The 17,392-nt window shown below is 46.9% G+C and overlaps 1 protein-coding gene across 2 annotated transcripts in view; it reads right to left on the bottom strand.

Annotated features, from left to right (window-relative positions):
- LOC140418698 (stromal membrane-associated protein 2-like) overlaps window positions 1-17,392 on the bottom strand; it is an 84,835-nt gene that overhangs the window by 19,485 nt on the left and 47,958 nt on the right. For both annotated transcript variants that reach the window (XM_072502269.1, XM_072502276.1), the window contains exons 2-6: window positions 13,097-13,230; window positions 7,368-7,453; window positions 5,243-5,321; window positions 2,835-2,915; window positions 617-701 (exon numbers count right to left, since the gene is read on the bottom strand). In XM_072502269.1, the coding sequence (XP_072358370.1) occupies window positions 617-701; window positions 2,835-2,915; window positions 5,243-5,321; window positions 7,368-7,453; window positions 13,097-13,230 (465 nt within the window). The remainder of the gene's footprint in view (window positions 1-616; window positions 702-2,834; window positions 2,916-5,242; window positions 5,322-7,367; window positions 7,454-13,096; window positions 13,231-17,392) is intronic.

The raw sequence follows: 17,392 nt of genomic DNA, 5'->3' as shown, positions 1-17,392 counted from the left end.
CAGCTAATATCCCCAGAGTTACAACTTATTCATCACAGGGCCTGTTTAAACATTGGGCAGCTGGTTTGATCAGGGTGACGGAAACAATAAACGGGGAATAGGACGAGGTGCAGCTAATTATTCTGTCAGCTAGGTCACTGAAGTAACAGCAGTGGCAGCCTGACAGTAACCAATGAAAACAGAGTGCAAGAAAAATGTAATGTTATCAAAAAAAAAAGCGTCAGAATGAAATTTAAATTAAGCCCTTAGCACCTCCTCTAACATATTAGTAATTAATTTACCCCGATTTCCCCCCCACCCAGACAAAAAGCTCACCACCTTCCCCAGCCTCACTTCAGACCTCCCAGCCTACACACACAGCATCAATACACTTTGAACTCCTTGAGAGCCTCAAACTCTCCAGTGAACAAGGGCACTCAGTTTAAGAGGGCATTAAAATTTAAAGAGCCGTAAAGAACTGCCTTGAAACTGCACTTTGCTCAGATTCTTCACATGAAGGTTATACCAGCAAATTAAGGAACAATTTGACCAGGAACATGACAGGGTGGCAAAGGTAATGACCACTGTACAACCACGAAGAATAGAGTGCTGAGAGAACAGGGCGAGTTGTCCTTACCTAGTCCCAGAAGGTCAATAGTAGGGCCAGCAGGTATCGAAGAAGGGCTTGTTTTCAATTGCTGCTGCTCATCTTTCTTTGGTGGCTTAACGGGAAAAAGAAAGAATTCAAAGCAGTTCACTACACCTCACCAAAGACAAGTTTCATCCTGCATAATCTACAAGGCCTCATGAGGGGAACTGGAGTGGTGAACCCTGACCAAACAAACCATGAAGGCTAAATAACTAATTCTGATGAACAGTCACCGAACGCACAGGAGTCAGCACTGCTGCCTCACAGCATCAGGAACCTGGGTTAAATTCTGACCTCGGGTAATTGTCTGTGCGGAGTCTGCACGTTCTCCGTGTGTCTGTGTGGGTTTCCTCTGGGTGCTTCGGTTTCCTCCCACAGTCCAAAGATGCACAGGGTAGGTGGATTGGCCATGCCAAGTTGTCACTTAGTGTTATGATCAATGCATGGGGTTACACGGATAAGGTGGGGAAGTGGGACTGGGTGGAGTGCTCTTTCGGAAGGTCAGTACAGACTCGATGGGCCGAATGGTCTCTTTTCTGCACTGTCAGGATTCTCTGGATTCATGCATTAACTATCTCTCTCTCTCTCTCGCTCTTTCTGCAGGTGCTGCCAGACCTTCTGAGTATTCTCACCATTTTCTATTTTTATGCCAAATAATAAGTTTCAGAGCCTGGGGAAAAAGTGCAGCGAACAGAAACTGCACATTTGTCCAAAAAATGTTAGCGATCAGAGTTACTTTACTGCACCTTGAACACCTCAAGTGAGACAAATCTATTCTGCAACACTCCCATTTACAAGAGTTCCAAGTTTCTTCTCCTCGTCATACCATTTTATATCCAATTGCAGGGTTAGATTTTAGAATAGCCAACAGCCAGTAAACCAGAGGGAACTGAAAGCCACAATACAATAACATATGCCAATGACAGGGGTAGGGGGATGGTGATGTAGTAATAATCAGGACCTAGTTTTAAGGCCGATTAAATTGGATATCTTAAATTAAAGAATTGGGCACTTGAAAAACCACAGGCTGCAGAAGCCTGCATAATCCGAATATACAGAACTCAGACAAGCTGACGGGGGCCTGTCTAAAGCAGTCCCTGAATAACCCATCAAGTAATTATCATTGCTACTTGAGATTCACTGGCCTATTGTCCACAGTTCGTGTTATCCCATCAAGTGATAATCGCACCGACAGATGCATTGGCCTTTTGCCCACAGTTTCCGATAACCCATCAAGCAATCATCGCTCCTCTCAAGGCAGGCTCAAGTGCCCTGTCAACAGGTCATCAACCAGACCATTGGGCACTGAGACCCTGGTTCCTGAGACCCCATTGGCCGAAGGCCAAGGGCAAGTGGAGAAAAGAGATGGGTGGTGACGGGGATTAAAAAAAAAAAAATAGGGATTTCCAGATATCTGGAGCGAAAAGACTGGGAGCGAAAAGACTGGGAGCGTGGTGTGTGAGATGACCTTGACCAAACCAGAAGGAAGGAAGCAAGCAACAGCCAGTGAGAATCACCTTTACAAGGAGGAACCAGAGGGACTCCGAGTTCGGACCTGCAGCTTACCAAATCACCTTTACGGGAAGTATAGTTGAATCCTGGGTGTTTCTTGTGTGTATAGTGGGTAATTTATGGGTTAACTATATTTAATAAAGTGTGTTGCATTATATCTGTGTCCTACTTCGTTCTACTCATAAATAAAGACACCTGGGTAAACTTTAATTAAAGAGCTGGTTGAAGTGTCTGAATTGGACAGAAACAACAGTGAGGACGGAACAATGAAACATAGAAACCAACCAAAATCAGCAAACAAACAACAAAATACACAGTGTCACGCCAATCACACAAGAACAGAAAACAGAAGCTGAAAAGGAAAGAGAGCATGTCAGACGACTAGATAGGGAGGGGGGGGTCGAGAAAGAAGGGAGATGGCGGAGGAAGGTGGGGTACCCGGTCATTTCATTCCTGTTATTTTTCAATGTATGTTCACAATTGCCTTGGTCTTGTATAGCTTAAAAATCATTAATAAAAGCACTTAATAAAAAGAGTTCAGAATTTTCCAACTAAAGGTTCCCAAATGTTGCTGTAACTATCCCAAGGGCCTTCAAAGACATTCTTTCCCAATCGAGAATAAAATCTAGTTGTTGCACTTGCTTGCTCAGTAACTCTCCCCAGTCCGAGCCAGGGGTACAGACAAATCACTCACCACTTTAACTTTTTCAAAGATAACTGGTGCAGTTTTGCTCTCCTTTCCTTCGTTCTCTTTCTTCCATTTGTTGTTTTCTTTCTAGAAGAGAAAAGCTGCAGATTTAAGCAGGCTGCGGGGCGCTGGGTGTGGAACAAAAACTCTGTCACGACTATAACCCTGTGAGGCAAGGGGTCTTTGCATAACAGGTATTTGCAGCAGGTAGTGTCCCAGTAGAAAATTTCCTTGACGTACATCTCATGATCTTGTGGGATCGAAAAATCTCTATTCTGCAACTTCACGGCCTGCTACACATCAGAAATGCAATTAAATGTCCAGATAAAGCTGCTGTTTTTTGGAGCATAACTAACATGAGCACGTTAGAGCTCATTTCAGAGCTTAAAAAAGAGGGGATCAGGAAGAATGCCCATTTGCAGCTGTGCCAGCACTTGCTGTTCATAAGCCCTGTACAATGTAAACTTTCTCCGAGGCAATTGACAGGAAAATAAATACACATCAGCAAATGTCTTCATGGGATTCTTTAGTCATGCAGCTGTCGTAGAGTTACCAGAATCATTTACGAAACCAGAGGCCATTTGGTCCATTTAGTCAGTGTCAGCTCTCTGTGGAGAAATCCTGTTAATCCCATTGTCCTGCTCTATTCCCATTGCTCGGCAAATTTCCTTCAAATGCCCATCCAATTTCCTTTTGAAATCATTGATCATCTCAGTTTCCGCCACCCTCATAGACAAAGAGTTCCAGGTCATTATCACTTGCCAGGTAAAAACATTTTATTGCACATTCCTGATCTATCTCTTGTCCAAAACCGTAAATTTATATCCCCCAAGTCCTTGTACCATCAGTTTTTCCCTTGCCCACTTTATCCAAACCTGTTAATCTTGCGCACCTCATTTACATCTCCCCTCAATCTCCAAGGCCCCAAGGAGAACAACCCCAGCTTCTCCATACAAAACTTGTCGCAACTTGTAGCTAAAATGCCCCCATTCTGGTAAATCTCTTCTGCATCTCTCAAGAACTCTCACATCCTTTCTAAAGTGCAGTGACCAGAATTGGACGTGGCCTCACCAGAGCCTTATAAACATACAGCATAACTGCTCTGCTGTTGTGCTCAATACCTCTTTTTATGAAGCCCAACATTCCAATGCTTAGCTAATCACACTCAACATGGCCTGCCACCTTCACAAATCTATGAATATCCGCACCTCAGGTCCTCCTGTCCCTGCACACTAATGAGAAATGTGCCATCAGATCTATATTGACTGTTTCTATCCCTCGAGTCAAAATGCAACATCTCATCTTCTCTGTATTAAATCCCATCTACCGCAAGTCTGCCTGTTCTGTTAGTCTACTTATAACCGAAAACAGTTACTTGCAGTTATTTGTCTTTGGTATATGAGGGGATATCTTTATTTAGAAATTAGTAAGAGAAACACTATTTATTATGCATAAATACTCTTACTGCACAAGAGCAGCACAGTAGCATAGTGGTTAGCACAATTGCTTCACAGCTCTAGGGTCCCAGGTTCGATTCCCGGCTTGGGTCACTGTCTGTGCGGAGTCTGCACATTCTCCCCGTGTGTGCGTGGGTTTCCTCCGGGTGCTCTGGTTTCCTCCCACAGTCCAAAGATGTGCAGGTTAGGTGGATTGGCCATGCTAAATTGCCCTTAGTGTCCAAAATTGCCCTTAGTGTTGGTTGGGGCTACTGGGTTATGGGGATAGGGTGGGGGTGTGGGCTTGGGTGGGGTGCTCTTTCCAAGGGCCAGTGCAGACTCGATGGGCCGAATGGCCTCCTTCTGCACTGCAAATTCTATAAGAGCACATCTTTCAATCTTCCGTCCAAATCCTTTCAGCGGTCATGTAACCCACAACTCCTGCCCCCCCTTGCCAATTACAAGCATTGAACTTCCAACTGGGTGCAACACCACAGATCTGCGACCTTCCAGAGCATGGTTTTAAACAGCACTGTATAACCAGGTGGGTGAATCTGCACAGCATGAAATGTGGAGGCTTCAGAGTTACATGAAGGGGACAATGAACCCTGAAGTGATATTATAGAAATTGCAGGCAGACCAAGAAAAATAATATATTCAATGTATATTATATACGCACCCACACACTTGCATAGCAGCAATTAGACAATGGCTGGAAAAGAACAAAGTGCAATATTCCAGAAGTTTAAATGCTCATCTTTCTTCCAATCCCAAAACCTTCACTGTCTTCCATGACATGGAAAATGTGCATGTGTTTTCAAGGTGACAGCGGAAAGAAAGATAAACCCAGTGGAGTCCTGTATAAGGTCGGAGAAGTACGTGAAAAGCTGGACATTCTGACTGAGCTTTGCATTCTAACCCAATGCGCTCATGATTTGTAGGATTTCCACGTCAGTTGCTGAGGGAAGAATCACTCACCCTGAATGCAGCGATATCAATACTTCCATCGAAATACTTCTTCTTTTCATATTTGTCTCTTATGAAGCTCTCCACAGCTCTGAGTAACAAGTTAAAGGCATAATTAAATGATAAGTGGATTTCAATATGCTAGGCAATACTATGACTGAAAGTTGGTTCTTCTTCTGCTCATGTGAAGGGACTTCTTCCCCGTGTCCATTAGCCATCTCATTAAACCATTGCGCGTTGGCGGAGGTCTGGGGTTTGGTTGCCTGTCCACTAAGAAATGTCATAAAGCAGGAGGATGTTGAAAGTCTAACATTACAAAATGCCTTTTTACAATTCACCGTCTACAGTGAGGAATCTAAACCAAATATGTTCTCCTATGTATCCATGAATACGAAGCGACTAAGGCACTGTGGAAGTGCACATAGCTTTGCTTAATCAATACATTGTCAAGCAAGAACATAAGAAAAACGAATAGGCTCCTGTTCCGTCATTCAATAAGATCATGGTTGACTGGACTGTGGTCTTAACTACCTGTCCCCATTAACATCAATTCCCTTGTAATTCAATGTTGAATGTATTCAAATGACTTATCTTACTATGGGTAGCACAGTGGTTAACATTGTTGCTTCACAGCGTCAGGGTCCGAAGCTCGATTCCTGGCTTGGGTCACTGTCTGTGCGGAGTCTGCACGTTCTCCCAGTGCCTCGTGGATTTTTTTCCAGGTGCTCCGGTTTCCTCCCACAAATTCCGAAAGACATGGTTGTTAGGTGAAATGGACATTCTGAATTCTCCCTGTGTACCCGAACAGGTGCCGGAATGTGGCGACTAACGGTTTTTCACAATAACTTCATTGTAGTGTTAATGTAAGCCTACGTGTGACACTAATAAAGATTATGATATGGAAGAGAATTCCAAAGATTAACCACCCTCAGAGAAGAAATTCCTCCTACTCTCCATTTTAATTGGGAAGCGTCTTAATTTTAAACAAGTGCTCCCTTAGTTCTAGATTCCCTTCACAAGAGGAAATATCCTCTCAGCATCCACCCTGTCCAGGCCCCTCAGAATCCCAGGAATCAGATTATTGAACCTTCTCTGAACAGTTTCCAATGTTAAGTATATCCCTCCTTAAGTAGAGTAATGACTGAAATAGGACACAGTATTCTAGTTGTGGTCTCACCAAGGCCCTGCAGTTGTAGCAAGACTGCCCACTTTTATACTTCAACGCCCCCCCCCCACCCCAAAAAAACCAAGAAGGGCCAACATTCCATTTACCTCCGTGACTATTTGCTTGTACTTGCATGCTAACTTGTTTGGATTTGTGTACAAGGACAGCAAGGTCCCGGTGTACCGCAGTAATCTGCAGACTCTCTGAACTTGTGCCTGTAGAAAATAGCTCCCTGGTGTTATGGGCGAGGTGTTTTCAGAACCCCAAAATGTATCATGGAGCTCAACCAACCTCTCCCTTTAATGGATTTGTTGCTTTTCCTAGCACACGGCTTTTTCCCTAGGTGGGATTACAATTATGGACATGTGGGTTTTTAAACACAAAACAGTTTATTCCATGAACTCAACTTAACATCTTAAATAAACATTGGATCTTTTAACACCCCTTACTTCAAAGATAACTCAGAAAATATTGCAACAGTAAATACTTCCTTAAAATGTTCCTTCAAACCTCCAAGAGACTTAACAACTTTAAACAGTATCACATCAGGTTAAAGGATATATACATTTTCTGTAGAATGGCAGAGACGTATTAGCTTGGTTGATTTCAGCTCCAGTACCTTGCTTTTCTTCATGCAGCTCTCTGGAAACCCACAGACTGCTTTCTCAAACCTGGCTTTCTACTTTTTAATATGCTCACAGCAAAACAGCCAGGGACTTTTAAACTGCTCTCAGTAAAAGCAGCCAGGTTCTTTTTTTTTCTGCTCTCAGCAAAACAGCCAGGTTCTTTTCAAAACTGAAACTAAAAACCTGCAAAACACAGACTGCAAAATGGCTGAAATGAGCTGAGCTCCACCCACTCTATGACATCACTGTTTTCTTAAAAGTACATTGCTTAAACATCCAGTTCTTAAAGGCACTCTTGCATGACACTGGACTCACTCAATCCCAGCATGAACTTTGAAAAGGATACTGGTCCATTTGTGGCCTCTTGAAGTTCGGGGGGAGATTGGCTTCATACAATATCCTGGCCTTTGAGTTTCCCATTTCTTGAATGCACTATTGTAGACAAAAGTACAAGAATTCAGGGAGTTATTGGAACATTACACCAGCTCCATCAGCATGGTGCTTATCCCAGTGGTAGGTGGAGTGAGCACCATGCTGATCCGAGCATTATTTCCCACCTGGGCCAAGATATTTTCTTAGAATGCTCCTGGAACCTGCTTCTTGCCTAGGTTCAGCACTGCGCTAAAATTATGACAGTAAACACACACACGCACAGACATGCATCTCCAACCTCTTGAATGGAAACCAAGCTCAAGATATTCAATAGGTTCTATTGAATTCAGACCTGATAAAGTGAGTCAGCATCATGGCCTTCAACCAAATTTAGCAGAGTTCTAATCAGTGGTGTCACTGTCCAGGTGGCACAACAATCAGACATGTGCACTGAGTTTCAGTCAGTGACGGTGCACGAGGTGAAATGGTTCCACATTTGTTTGGAGGATGAGGTGGGGTATGAGTAGGGAGGAGCAGTGTTTGGTCAGTTGGATGTGGGCAGAGAAAGACAGCAAAGTGGCTGTTTCAAGTGTTCCATTACTTGGCTATCCCAGTGACTGCTATCGAACAGAACCCACTCAGGCAACACGATGCAAACTCAACAAAACAGGGATCAGCTTCGTCTAGGTTTTCTAATCAGATACAAGGAGTCACAAGATTTAGCTTCTCACTTATTATCCAGAAACTATTTTTTGTAGAAGAGAAGCACTCTGCCAATGGTCAGATAATCTGTCTCATGGGCTAGCTCACGGAATCGCAGTGGGCGTTGAGCAGGTAAGGTATTAAGTGTGTGGATGGGGGTTCGGATTGTTATTTTGTTATGGGGTGCGGGTAGGGTAGGGCAGGTGTTCCGTTCAGGGCTAGATTCCAAAACAAAGGGAGTGGCGATTCTGATTAATAAACAGGTGGCATTTGAAGTGGGAAGTATAATGGCGGACTTGGGGGTGGGGTAGATATGTTACGGTGAATGGTGGCGCTGGTGAACATTTATGCACCAAACTGGGACGACGTAACGTTCATGAGGAGGGTATTGGGGAAGATCCCTGTTCTGGATTCGCATCGACTGATTACAGGGGGGGGGACACGACGACTTTAATACGGTTATGGATCCAAGGCTGGATCGGTCGAGTTCGACGACAGGGAGGGCGTCAGCGCCTACGAAGGAACTAAAGGGGTTTAAGGAACAGATGGGAGGGGTAGATCCGTGGAGGTTTGGGCAGCCGAGAATGAAAGAGTACTTTTTTTCCCTCCATGTACTCCCGGATTGACTTTTTCCATTATGGATGTTGGCGGGGTGGGGCTAGTTGGGTACTCGGCGATAGTAGCGTCAGATCATGCCCCGCACTGGGTGGACTTACGGATGAGTAAGGAGGAGGTCCAGCGCCCGCACTGGAGGTCAGATGAAGGACTATTAGCAGAGGAGGAGGTGTGTGCGCGGGTGAGGGAGGCCATTCGGAAGTATGTGGAGATAAACGATATGGGGGAGTTCTTGGCAGCTACGGTATGGGAGGCGTTGAAGGCAGTGGTGAAAGGGGAGTTTATCTTAATACGGGCACACAGGGAGAAGGCGTAGCGGGCGGAGGTGCCCCGATCAGGCTCTTTGAAGTGGTGGAGGGGCTGGAAACGATGTAGTCGGGCAAGGCCCCAGGGTCGGATGGGTACCCAGTGGAGTTTAATAAAAAGCTTTCAGGAGTGGTGGGGCCCTTGCTGGTAAGGGCATTTAAGGAGGCAAGGGAGCGAGGGGTACTCCCCGACAATGTCACAGGCATCGATTTCTCTCATCCTGAAGAGGGATAAGGACCCGGAACAATTCGGGTCGTACAGGCTAATTTCCCTTCTAAATGTAGACGCCAAGCTGTTGGCCAAGATCTTGGCCTCGAGAATAGAGGATTGTGTGCGAGGGGTGATAGGGGAGGACCAGGCGGGGTTTGTGAACGGGAGGTATTTAGCGGTGAACATTAGAAGGCTGCTAAATGTGATTAGAATGCTCTCCGAGGGAAGGGAGGATGAGGTGGTGGTCGCCATGGATGTGGAGAAGGCCTTTGATCAGGTGGAGTGAGAGTATCTGTGAGAGTATCTGGTAGAACCCTCAAGAGTATTGAAAGTCAAAGAGATCTAGGAGTACAGGTCCACAGGTCATTGAAAGGGGCAACACAGGTGGAGAAGGTAGTCAAGAAGGCATACGGCATGCTTGCCTTCATTGGCCGGGGCATTGAGTATTAGAATTGGCAAGTCATGTTGCAGCTGTATAGAACCTTAGTTAGGCCACACTTGGAGTATAGTGTTCAATTCTGGTCGCCACACTACCAGAAGGATGTGGAGGCTTTAGAGAGGGTGCAGAAGAGATTTACCAGAATGTTGCCTGGTATGGAGGGCATAAGCTATGAGGAGCGATTGAATAAACTCGGTTTGTTCTCACTGGAACGAAGGAGGTTGAGGGGCGACCTGATAGAGGTATACAAAATTATGAGGGGCATAGACAGAGTGGATAGTCAGAGGCTTTTCCCCAGGGTAGAGGGGTCAATTACTAGGGGGCATAGGTTTAAGGTGAGAGGGGCAAGGTTTAGAGTAGATGTACGAGGCAAGTTTTTTACGCAGAGGGTAGTGGGTACCTGGAACTCGCTACCGGAGGAGGTAGTGGAAGCAGGGACGATAGGGACATTTAAGGGGCATCTTGACAAATATATGAATAGGATGGGAATAGAAGGATACGGACCCAGGAAGTGTAGAAGATTGTAGTTTAGTCGGGCAGTATGGTCGGCACGGTCTTGGAGGGCCGAAGGGCCTGTTCCTGTGCTGTACATTTCTTTGTTCTTTGTGGGAGGTCCTGGGGTGGTTCAGGTTTGGGCAGGGCTTTGTGGACTGGGTCCGGTTGCTGTACTGGGCACCGGTGGCGAGCATGCGGTCAAACCGAGTGAGCTGGGATTATTTTAGGCTGCATCGGGGACGAGGCAAGGATGTCTACTCTCCCCACTGGCGTTTGCCTTGGCTATAGAGCCACTGGCGATGGTGCTGAGAGCGTCAAAGGACTGGCAGGGGATAGTACGGGGGGGGGGGGGGGGGGGGGGCACGGCCTCGCTATATACGGACAACCTACTCTTGTGTATATATATATATATATATATATGACCCGCTTGGGCCGGGCCGGGGGGGGGGGGGGGGGGGGGGGGATTGGAGTGATTATGGGGATCCTTGGGGAATTCGGCCGGTTTTCGGGGTACAGATTGAATATGGGAAAAAGCAAAGTCTTTGCGATTAAGGCAAGGGGGCAAGAGAGGAGATGGGGGGGGAAATGCTGTTCAAGATGGTGAGAGGGAGCTTTTGGTATTTGGGTATCCAGGTGGCACGGGAGTGGGAGCAGCTACACAAGCTGAATTTCGCTTGGTTTGGGGAGCAGATGAAGGGGGACTTCAGAAGGTGGGGTACTCTCCCTGTCACTGGCAGGGAGGATGTAGACGGTAAAGATGACGGTACTCCTGAGGTTTCTGTTTGTATTTCAGTGCCTGCCAATATTTATCCCCAAGGCTTTTTTTTTTTTTATAAAAGAGGCTGAACACTGATCTCTGGGTTTGTATGGGCGGGTAAAGATGGTACTGCTGGAGCGAGGGGAGGGGGGGGCTGGCCCTACCAAATTACAGGAACTACTACTGGGCGGCGAATGTAGCAATGGTCACAAAGCGGGTAGTGGGGGAGGGGTTGGTGTGGGAACGGGTGGAGGTGGCCTCATGTAGGGGCACAAGCATGGGGCAATGGTAATGCACCGCTGCCATTCCTGCCGGCTCAGTACTCCACAGGCCCGATGGTAGTGGCGGCCTTGAGGGTGTGGGGGCAGTGACGGAAGCACATGGGAGTGGAGGGGGCGTCAGTATGGACACCTATTTGTGGCAACCACCAGTTTGGGCACCTGTTAATTGACTGCAGCTTTCCATGCTTGGAGGAGTTTCAGCTGCCCGGGGGAAATGAGTTCCGCTACCTTTAGGTGACGGAATTTGCACGGAGGCAGGTTTCGACATTTCCGCTCCTACCGCTCCAGGGGATACAGGACAAGGTAGTGTCGAAAACAGGAGTGGGGGAAGGGAAGGTCTCAGAAATTTATAAAGAACTCATGAAATGGGAGGGAGCCCCTATAGGGGAGGTAAAGCGAAAATGGGAGAAGAGTTGGGCAAGGAATTAGAGGCGGGATTGTGTGAGGATGCCCTGAGCAGAGTTAACGCGTCTTCGTCGTGTGCCAGGCTTAGCTTGATACACATGACTGTGGCCCGTATGAGCAGGTTCTTTTGAAGAGGTGGAGGATAGATGTGGGCGGTGTGCGGGAGGGCCCAGAAATCATGTCCACATGTTTTGGGCATGTCCGAAGCTTAGGGTATTCTAGCAAGGATTTGCTAATGTCATGTCCACGGTATTGAAGGTACGGATGGTTCAGAGTCCCGAGATGGCAAATTTTGGTGTGTCGGGAGACCCGGGAGTCCAGGGGGGCGAGAGAGGCTGATGTGTCGTTGGGGCTTTTCACAGTAACTTCATTGAAGCCTACTTGTGACAATAAGCGATTATTATTTGCCTCTCTGGTAGCCGGGAGACGGATCTTATTGGTATGTAGGGACTCTTGAACCCCTGAAATCGGGGGTATGGGTCATTGACATGGGCGGGTTTCTCAGGTTTGAGAAGATCAAGTTCACCCCGAGAGGATCGATGCTCGGGTTCGCCCAGAGGTGGCAGCCATTTATTGACTTCTTTGGGGAAAGTTAAGCTGTCAGCAGATATAAAGGGGGGGTTAAGGGAAAGAAGGAGGCGGGGGTTGGATGAGGTGGGAACTAGTTAGTGGAGAGGGGAGAACTGTGTATGTAAGCCATGTTGGCTGGGTTTGGTTGTGGGTTGGGCGGGTGTCCGTTGTTCTGTTGTCTTTTTTTTCCCTCTTGAGAATTGTTGTTAAAAATTATATATGCCTTAATAAAATATTTTTAAAAAAGATTATCTGTCTGTGATTCTGGTTCAGCACACTCCTCTTTTAGTTCCATGCAATCTTTTCAATCTGATCTGGGCCTTGACTTTAACATATCACACAAGGGAGCAGTCACAATGGGACAGCGTGGTTCAGCACTGCACAATTGTGGATAGCACAATTGCTTCACAGCTCCAGGGTCCCAGGTTCGATTCCGGCTTGGGTCACTGTCTGTGCAGAGTCTGCACATCCTCCCCGTGTGTGCGTGGGTTTCCTCCAGGTGCTCCGGTTTCCTCCCACAGTCCAAAGATGTGCAGGTTAGGTGGATTGGCCATGATAAATTGCCCTTAGTGTCCAAAATTGACCTTGGTGTTGGGTGGGGTTGCTGGGTTATGGGGATGGGGTGGAGGTGTTGACCTTGGGTAGGGTGCAGACTCGATGGGCCAAATGGCCTCCTTCTGCACTGTAAATTCTATAATCTATGCACTCAACATCCAGGCTAGATTGTGTGTTTCAATCCTGGAATGGGACGTGAAACCAGAACTATCCGCGTCAGAGTGAGAGCGTGGTTACTGAATGGAGATTTCAGGATGACAGTTGCTGCCTTATCTACATGAACCACCCACCAACATACCCTATCCAGCCCTCTTTACTCAGCACCCTCCCCCACCTTTCCCACCTGTCCCCGCACTCGTGTGCAGTACCTGCATCTGTTCTGGTGTCCATTGGTCCAGGTTTACTGATTTCACCCTGGAGATGTGGACTCCAAGGTTTCTGTGAATGCCAGCACAGCGAATACACACAAACACACCCAGATTCCACGAAGCCCATCTTGGTCCTACAGAAGGAAAACAGAAAGTTAGAACCAAAAACTTTAGGTCAAAAGCAGCAGGTGCAAATGAAGGCAAAAAACCTGGGGCGGGTTAGGGAAACATAGGACTCATATCAAAATAGAAACTGCTGGAAATACATCTTGTGTATGAGGAACGGTGTTAATGTTTCAGGTTTGTTGCTTTCATCGGAACTGGAAGTAGTTAGAGATGTAACAGGCTTGTACACAGGAAAGGAAAGAGGAAGGGGAAAAGAAGAAAATAGCAACTGATCGGGTGGAAGGTGGGAAATATTAAATGACAAAATGGATAACCTCAGTGGCTGGCAACACTGTTTTCTGTGGCACACCTTCGACTTCCCTTTTCCACTATACAAGGCTCAATCTGCTTTTACAACTGATTACTGGCCTAACTATAACAATAATTATATATTTTTTATATACGTTCCTAACTCAAACCCGCCACTCAACTCCCTCCTCTGGCCTCCAGTCCTCGCAAACGTCACTCTCACACACATCGCTTACTAACGAAAACCCACTGTGCTGCACCTCACTGACCATTCCATAAAGACATACAAATGGGAACAGAAGATGGACATTCGGCCCCTCAAGCCTGCTCTGCCATTCAATAACATGGCTGATCTGTTTGTGTTGAGTTCCATAGAACAGTACAGCACAGTACGGGCCCTTCAGCCCACGATGTTGTGCCGACCATTTATCCTAATCTAAGATCAACCTAACCTACACCCCTTCAATTTACTACTGTCCATGTGCCTGTCCAAGAGTCGCTTAAATGTCCTTAATGACTCTACCACCTCTGCTGGCAGTGCATTCCACACCTCCACTACTCTGTGTAAAGAACCTACCCCTGACCTTCCTCCAATCACCTTAAAATTATGTCCCCTCATGACAGCCATTTCCACCCTGGGGAAAAGTCTCTGGCTATCCACTCTATCCATGCCTCTCATCACCTTGTACACCTCTATCAAGTCACCTCTCTGCCTTCTTCGTTCCAGTGAGAAAAGTCCTAGATCCCTCAACCTTTCTTCACAAGACATGCCCTCCAGTCCAGACAGCATCCTGGTAAATCTCCACTGTACCCTCTCCAAAGCATCCACATCCTTCTGGTAATGAGGTGACCAGAACTGGACACAATATTCCAAGTGTGGTCTAACTAGAGTTTTATAAAGCTGCAGCAAAACCTCGCGGCTCTTAAACTCAATCCCCCTGTTAATGAAAGCCAACACACCATACGCCTTCATTACAACCCTATCAACCTGGGTGGCAACTTTGAGGGATCTATGTATGTGGACCCCAAGATCCCTCTGTTCCTCCACACTTCCAAGAATCCTGCCTTTAACCCTGTATTCAGCATTCAAATTCGACCTTCCAAAATGAATCACTTCACATTTATCAAGGTTGAACTCCATCTGCCACTTCTCAGCCCAGCTCTGCATCCTGTCAATGTCCTGTTGTAACCTGCAACAACCATCAACACTATCTACAACTCCACAAACCTTTGTGGCATCGGCAAACTTACGAACCCACCCTTCAACTGCCTCATCCAAGTCATTTATAAAAACCACAAAGAGCAGAGGTCCCAGAACAGATCCTTGCGGGACACCACTGGTCATCGACCTCCAGGCGGAATACTTTCCATCCACTACCACTCGCTGTCTTTCGGCCAGCCAATTCTGTATCCAGACGGCCAAATTTCCCTGTATCCCATGCCCCTAACTTTCTGAATGAACCTACCATGGGGAACCTTATCAAATGCCTTACTGAAATCCATATACACCACATCCACTGCCCGACCTTCATCAATGTGTCTCGTCACATCCTCAAAGAATTCAATGAGGCTTGTGAGGCATGACCTGCCCCTCACAAAGCCATGCTGACTATCCCCAATCAAACAATGTTTTTCTAAATAATCATAAATTCTATCTCTCAGAATCCTTCCCAATATTTTGCTCACCACAGACTTAAGACTGATGGGTCTGTAATTCCCAGGGAATTCCCTATTCCCTTTCTTGAATAGGGGATCAACATTCGCCTCCCTCCAATCATCCGGTACTACTCCAGTGGAGAGTGAGGACGCAAAGATCATCGCCAACGGCGCAGCAATCCCCTCCCTCACTTCCCGTAGTAACCTTGGGTACATCCCGTCAGGCCCAGCGGACTTATCTATCCTGATGCTTTGCAAAATTTCCAGCACATCCTCCTTCTTAATATCAACCTGTTCGAGTCTATTAACCTGGTTCACACCGTTCTCATGGGCAACAAGGTCCCTCTCTCTAGTGAATACTGAAGCAAAGTATTCATTTAGGGCCTCCCCCCATCTCTTCAGGCTCTGGGCACAAGTTCCCTCCACTGTCCCTGATAAGCCCTACTCTCACTCTGATCATCCTCTTATTTCTCACATAAGTGTAGAATGCCTTGGGGTTTTCCCTAATCCTTCCTGCCAGGGCTTTTTCATGCCCCTTTCTAGCTCTCCTCAGTCCATTTTTGAGTTCCTTCCTGGCTACCTTGTAACCCTCTAGAGCAGAGTCAGATCCTTGCTTCCTCAACCTTACGTAAACTTCCTTCTTCCTCTTGACTAGAAGCTCCACTTCTCTTGTCATCCAATGCTCCTTCATCTTACCATTCCTTCCATCTACCCCCAATAAACTTTGATCCCCTTGCTTAACAGGAATCTACCTCCACTTTAAAATTATTCAGTGACCCTGTTTCCACCGTCTTCTGAATTTGCACAACTTTCAGAGACAAATTCTCATCTCAGTCCTAAAAGGGAGATCCCCAATTTTAAAAACAGTGCCCCCCTAGCTCCGGATTCACCCACAAGGTTGTGCAGTGCTGGTCCGGGGAAACAGAAGAGCTCCTACAAGACCGCTTAGAGACAGTGTACTGGTCCATATTTAAGAACTCAGCGACGAACTTAAATGAATATGCCACCACCGTCACAGACGTCATCAGCAAATGTGTGGACGACTGTGTGCCAAAGAAAGTACGTACGTATGTTCCCCAACCACGAGATTGACTCCGGACTGAAGGACAGGTCTGAGGCGTTCGAGTCAGGCGACCCTGACCTATACAAGAAATCCAGGTACGACCTCCGCAAAGCCATCTGAGATGCCAGGAGAGAATATCAAACCAAGCTGGAGTCACAGACAGACTCTCGGCGGTTGTGGCAAGGACTAAACAACATAACGGGCTACAAAGCGAAGCCGAGCAGTATCTCTGGCAGCAGCGCACCCCTCCCCGATGAACTCAATGCATTCTATGCTCGGTTCGAGCAGGAAACCAACGATCCGCTGTTGAGTGCCCCAGCAACCCATAATACACCTATACCCACCATCACAGCTTCCGAAGTCAGATCGGCCTTCCTGAAAGTGAACCCTCGGAAGGCGACGGGTCCGGACGGGATCCCTGGTCGTGTACTCAGAGCCTGCGCGGACCAGCTGGCAGATGTGTTCGCGGACATCTTTAACCTCTCCCTACTCCACTCCAAGGGCCCCACCTGCTTCAAGAAGACCACCATCATACCGGTACCAAAGAAGAACCAGGCAACGTGCCTCAATGACTACCGTCCAGTGGCCCTGACTTCAGTCGTAATGAAGTGCTTAGAGAAGTAGGTCATTAAGCGCATCGGTTCCATACTCCCAGAACGCCTTGATCCACTGCAATTCACATATCGCCGCAACCGGTCCACAGCAGACGCCATCTCCCTGGCCCTACACTAATCCCTAGAGTATCTCAACAATAACGACCCCTACATCAGACTCCTATTTATTGACTACAGCTCTGCCTTCAATACCATAATTCCAGCCAATCTCATATCAAAGCTCCAAAACCTAGGACTTGGCTCCTCACTCTGTAACTGGATCCTCGACTTTCTGACCCACAAACCACAATCAGTAAGAATGAACAACAACACCTCCTCCACAATAGTCCTCAACATCGGCGCCCCGCAAGGCTACGTAATTAGCCCCCTACTCTACTCCCTGTACACACACGACTGCGTGGCAAAATTTGGTTCCAACTCCATTTACAAGTTTGCTGACGATACGACATTAGTGGGCCGGATCACAAATAACGACAAGTCAGAATACAGGCGGGAGATAGAGAACCTAGTGGAGTGGTGTAGCGACACCAATCTCTCCCTCAATGCCAG

Source organism: Scyliorhinus torazame, chromosome 1 (assembly GCF_047496885.1).
Source record: "Scyliorhinus torazame isolate Kashiwa2021f chromosome 1, sScyTor2.1, whole genome shotgun sequence".
Lineage (NCBI taxonomy): Eukaryota > Metazoa > Chordata > Chondrichthyes > Carcharhiniformes > Scyliorhinidae > Scyliorhinus > Scyliorhinus torazame.
Note: the sequence above shows the minus strand (reverse complement) of the source record. Positions and strands in the feature narration are given on the sequence as shown.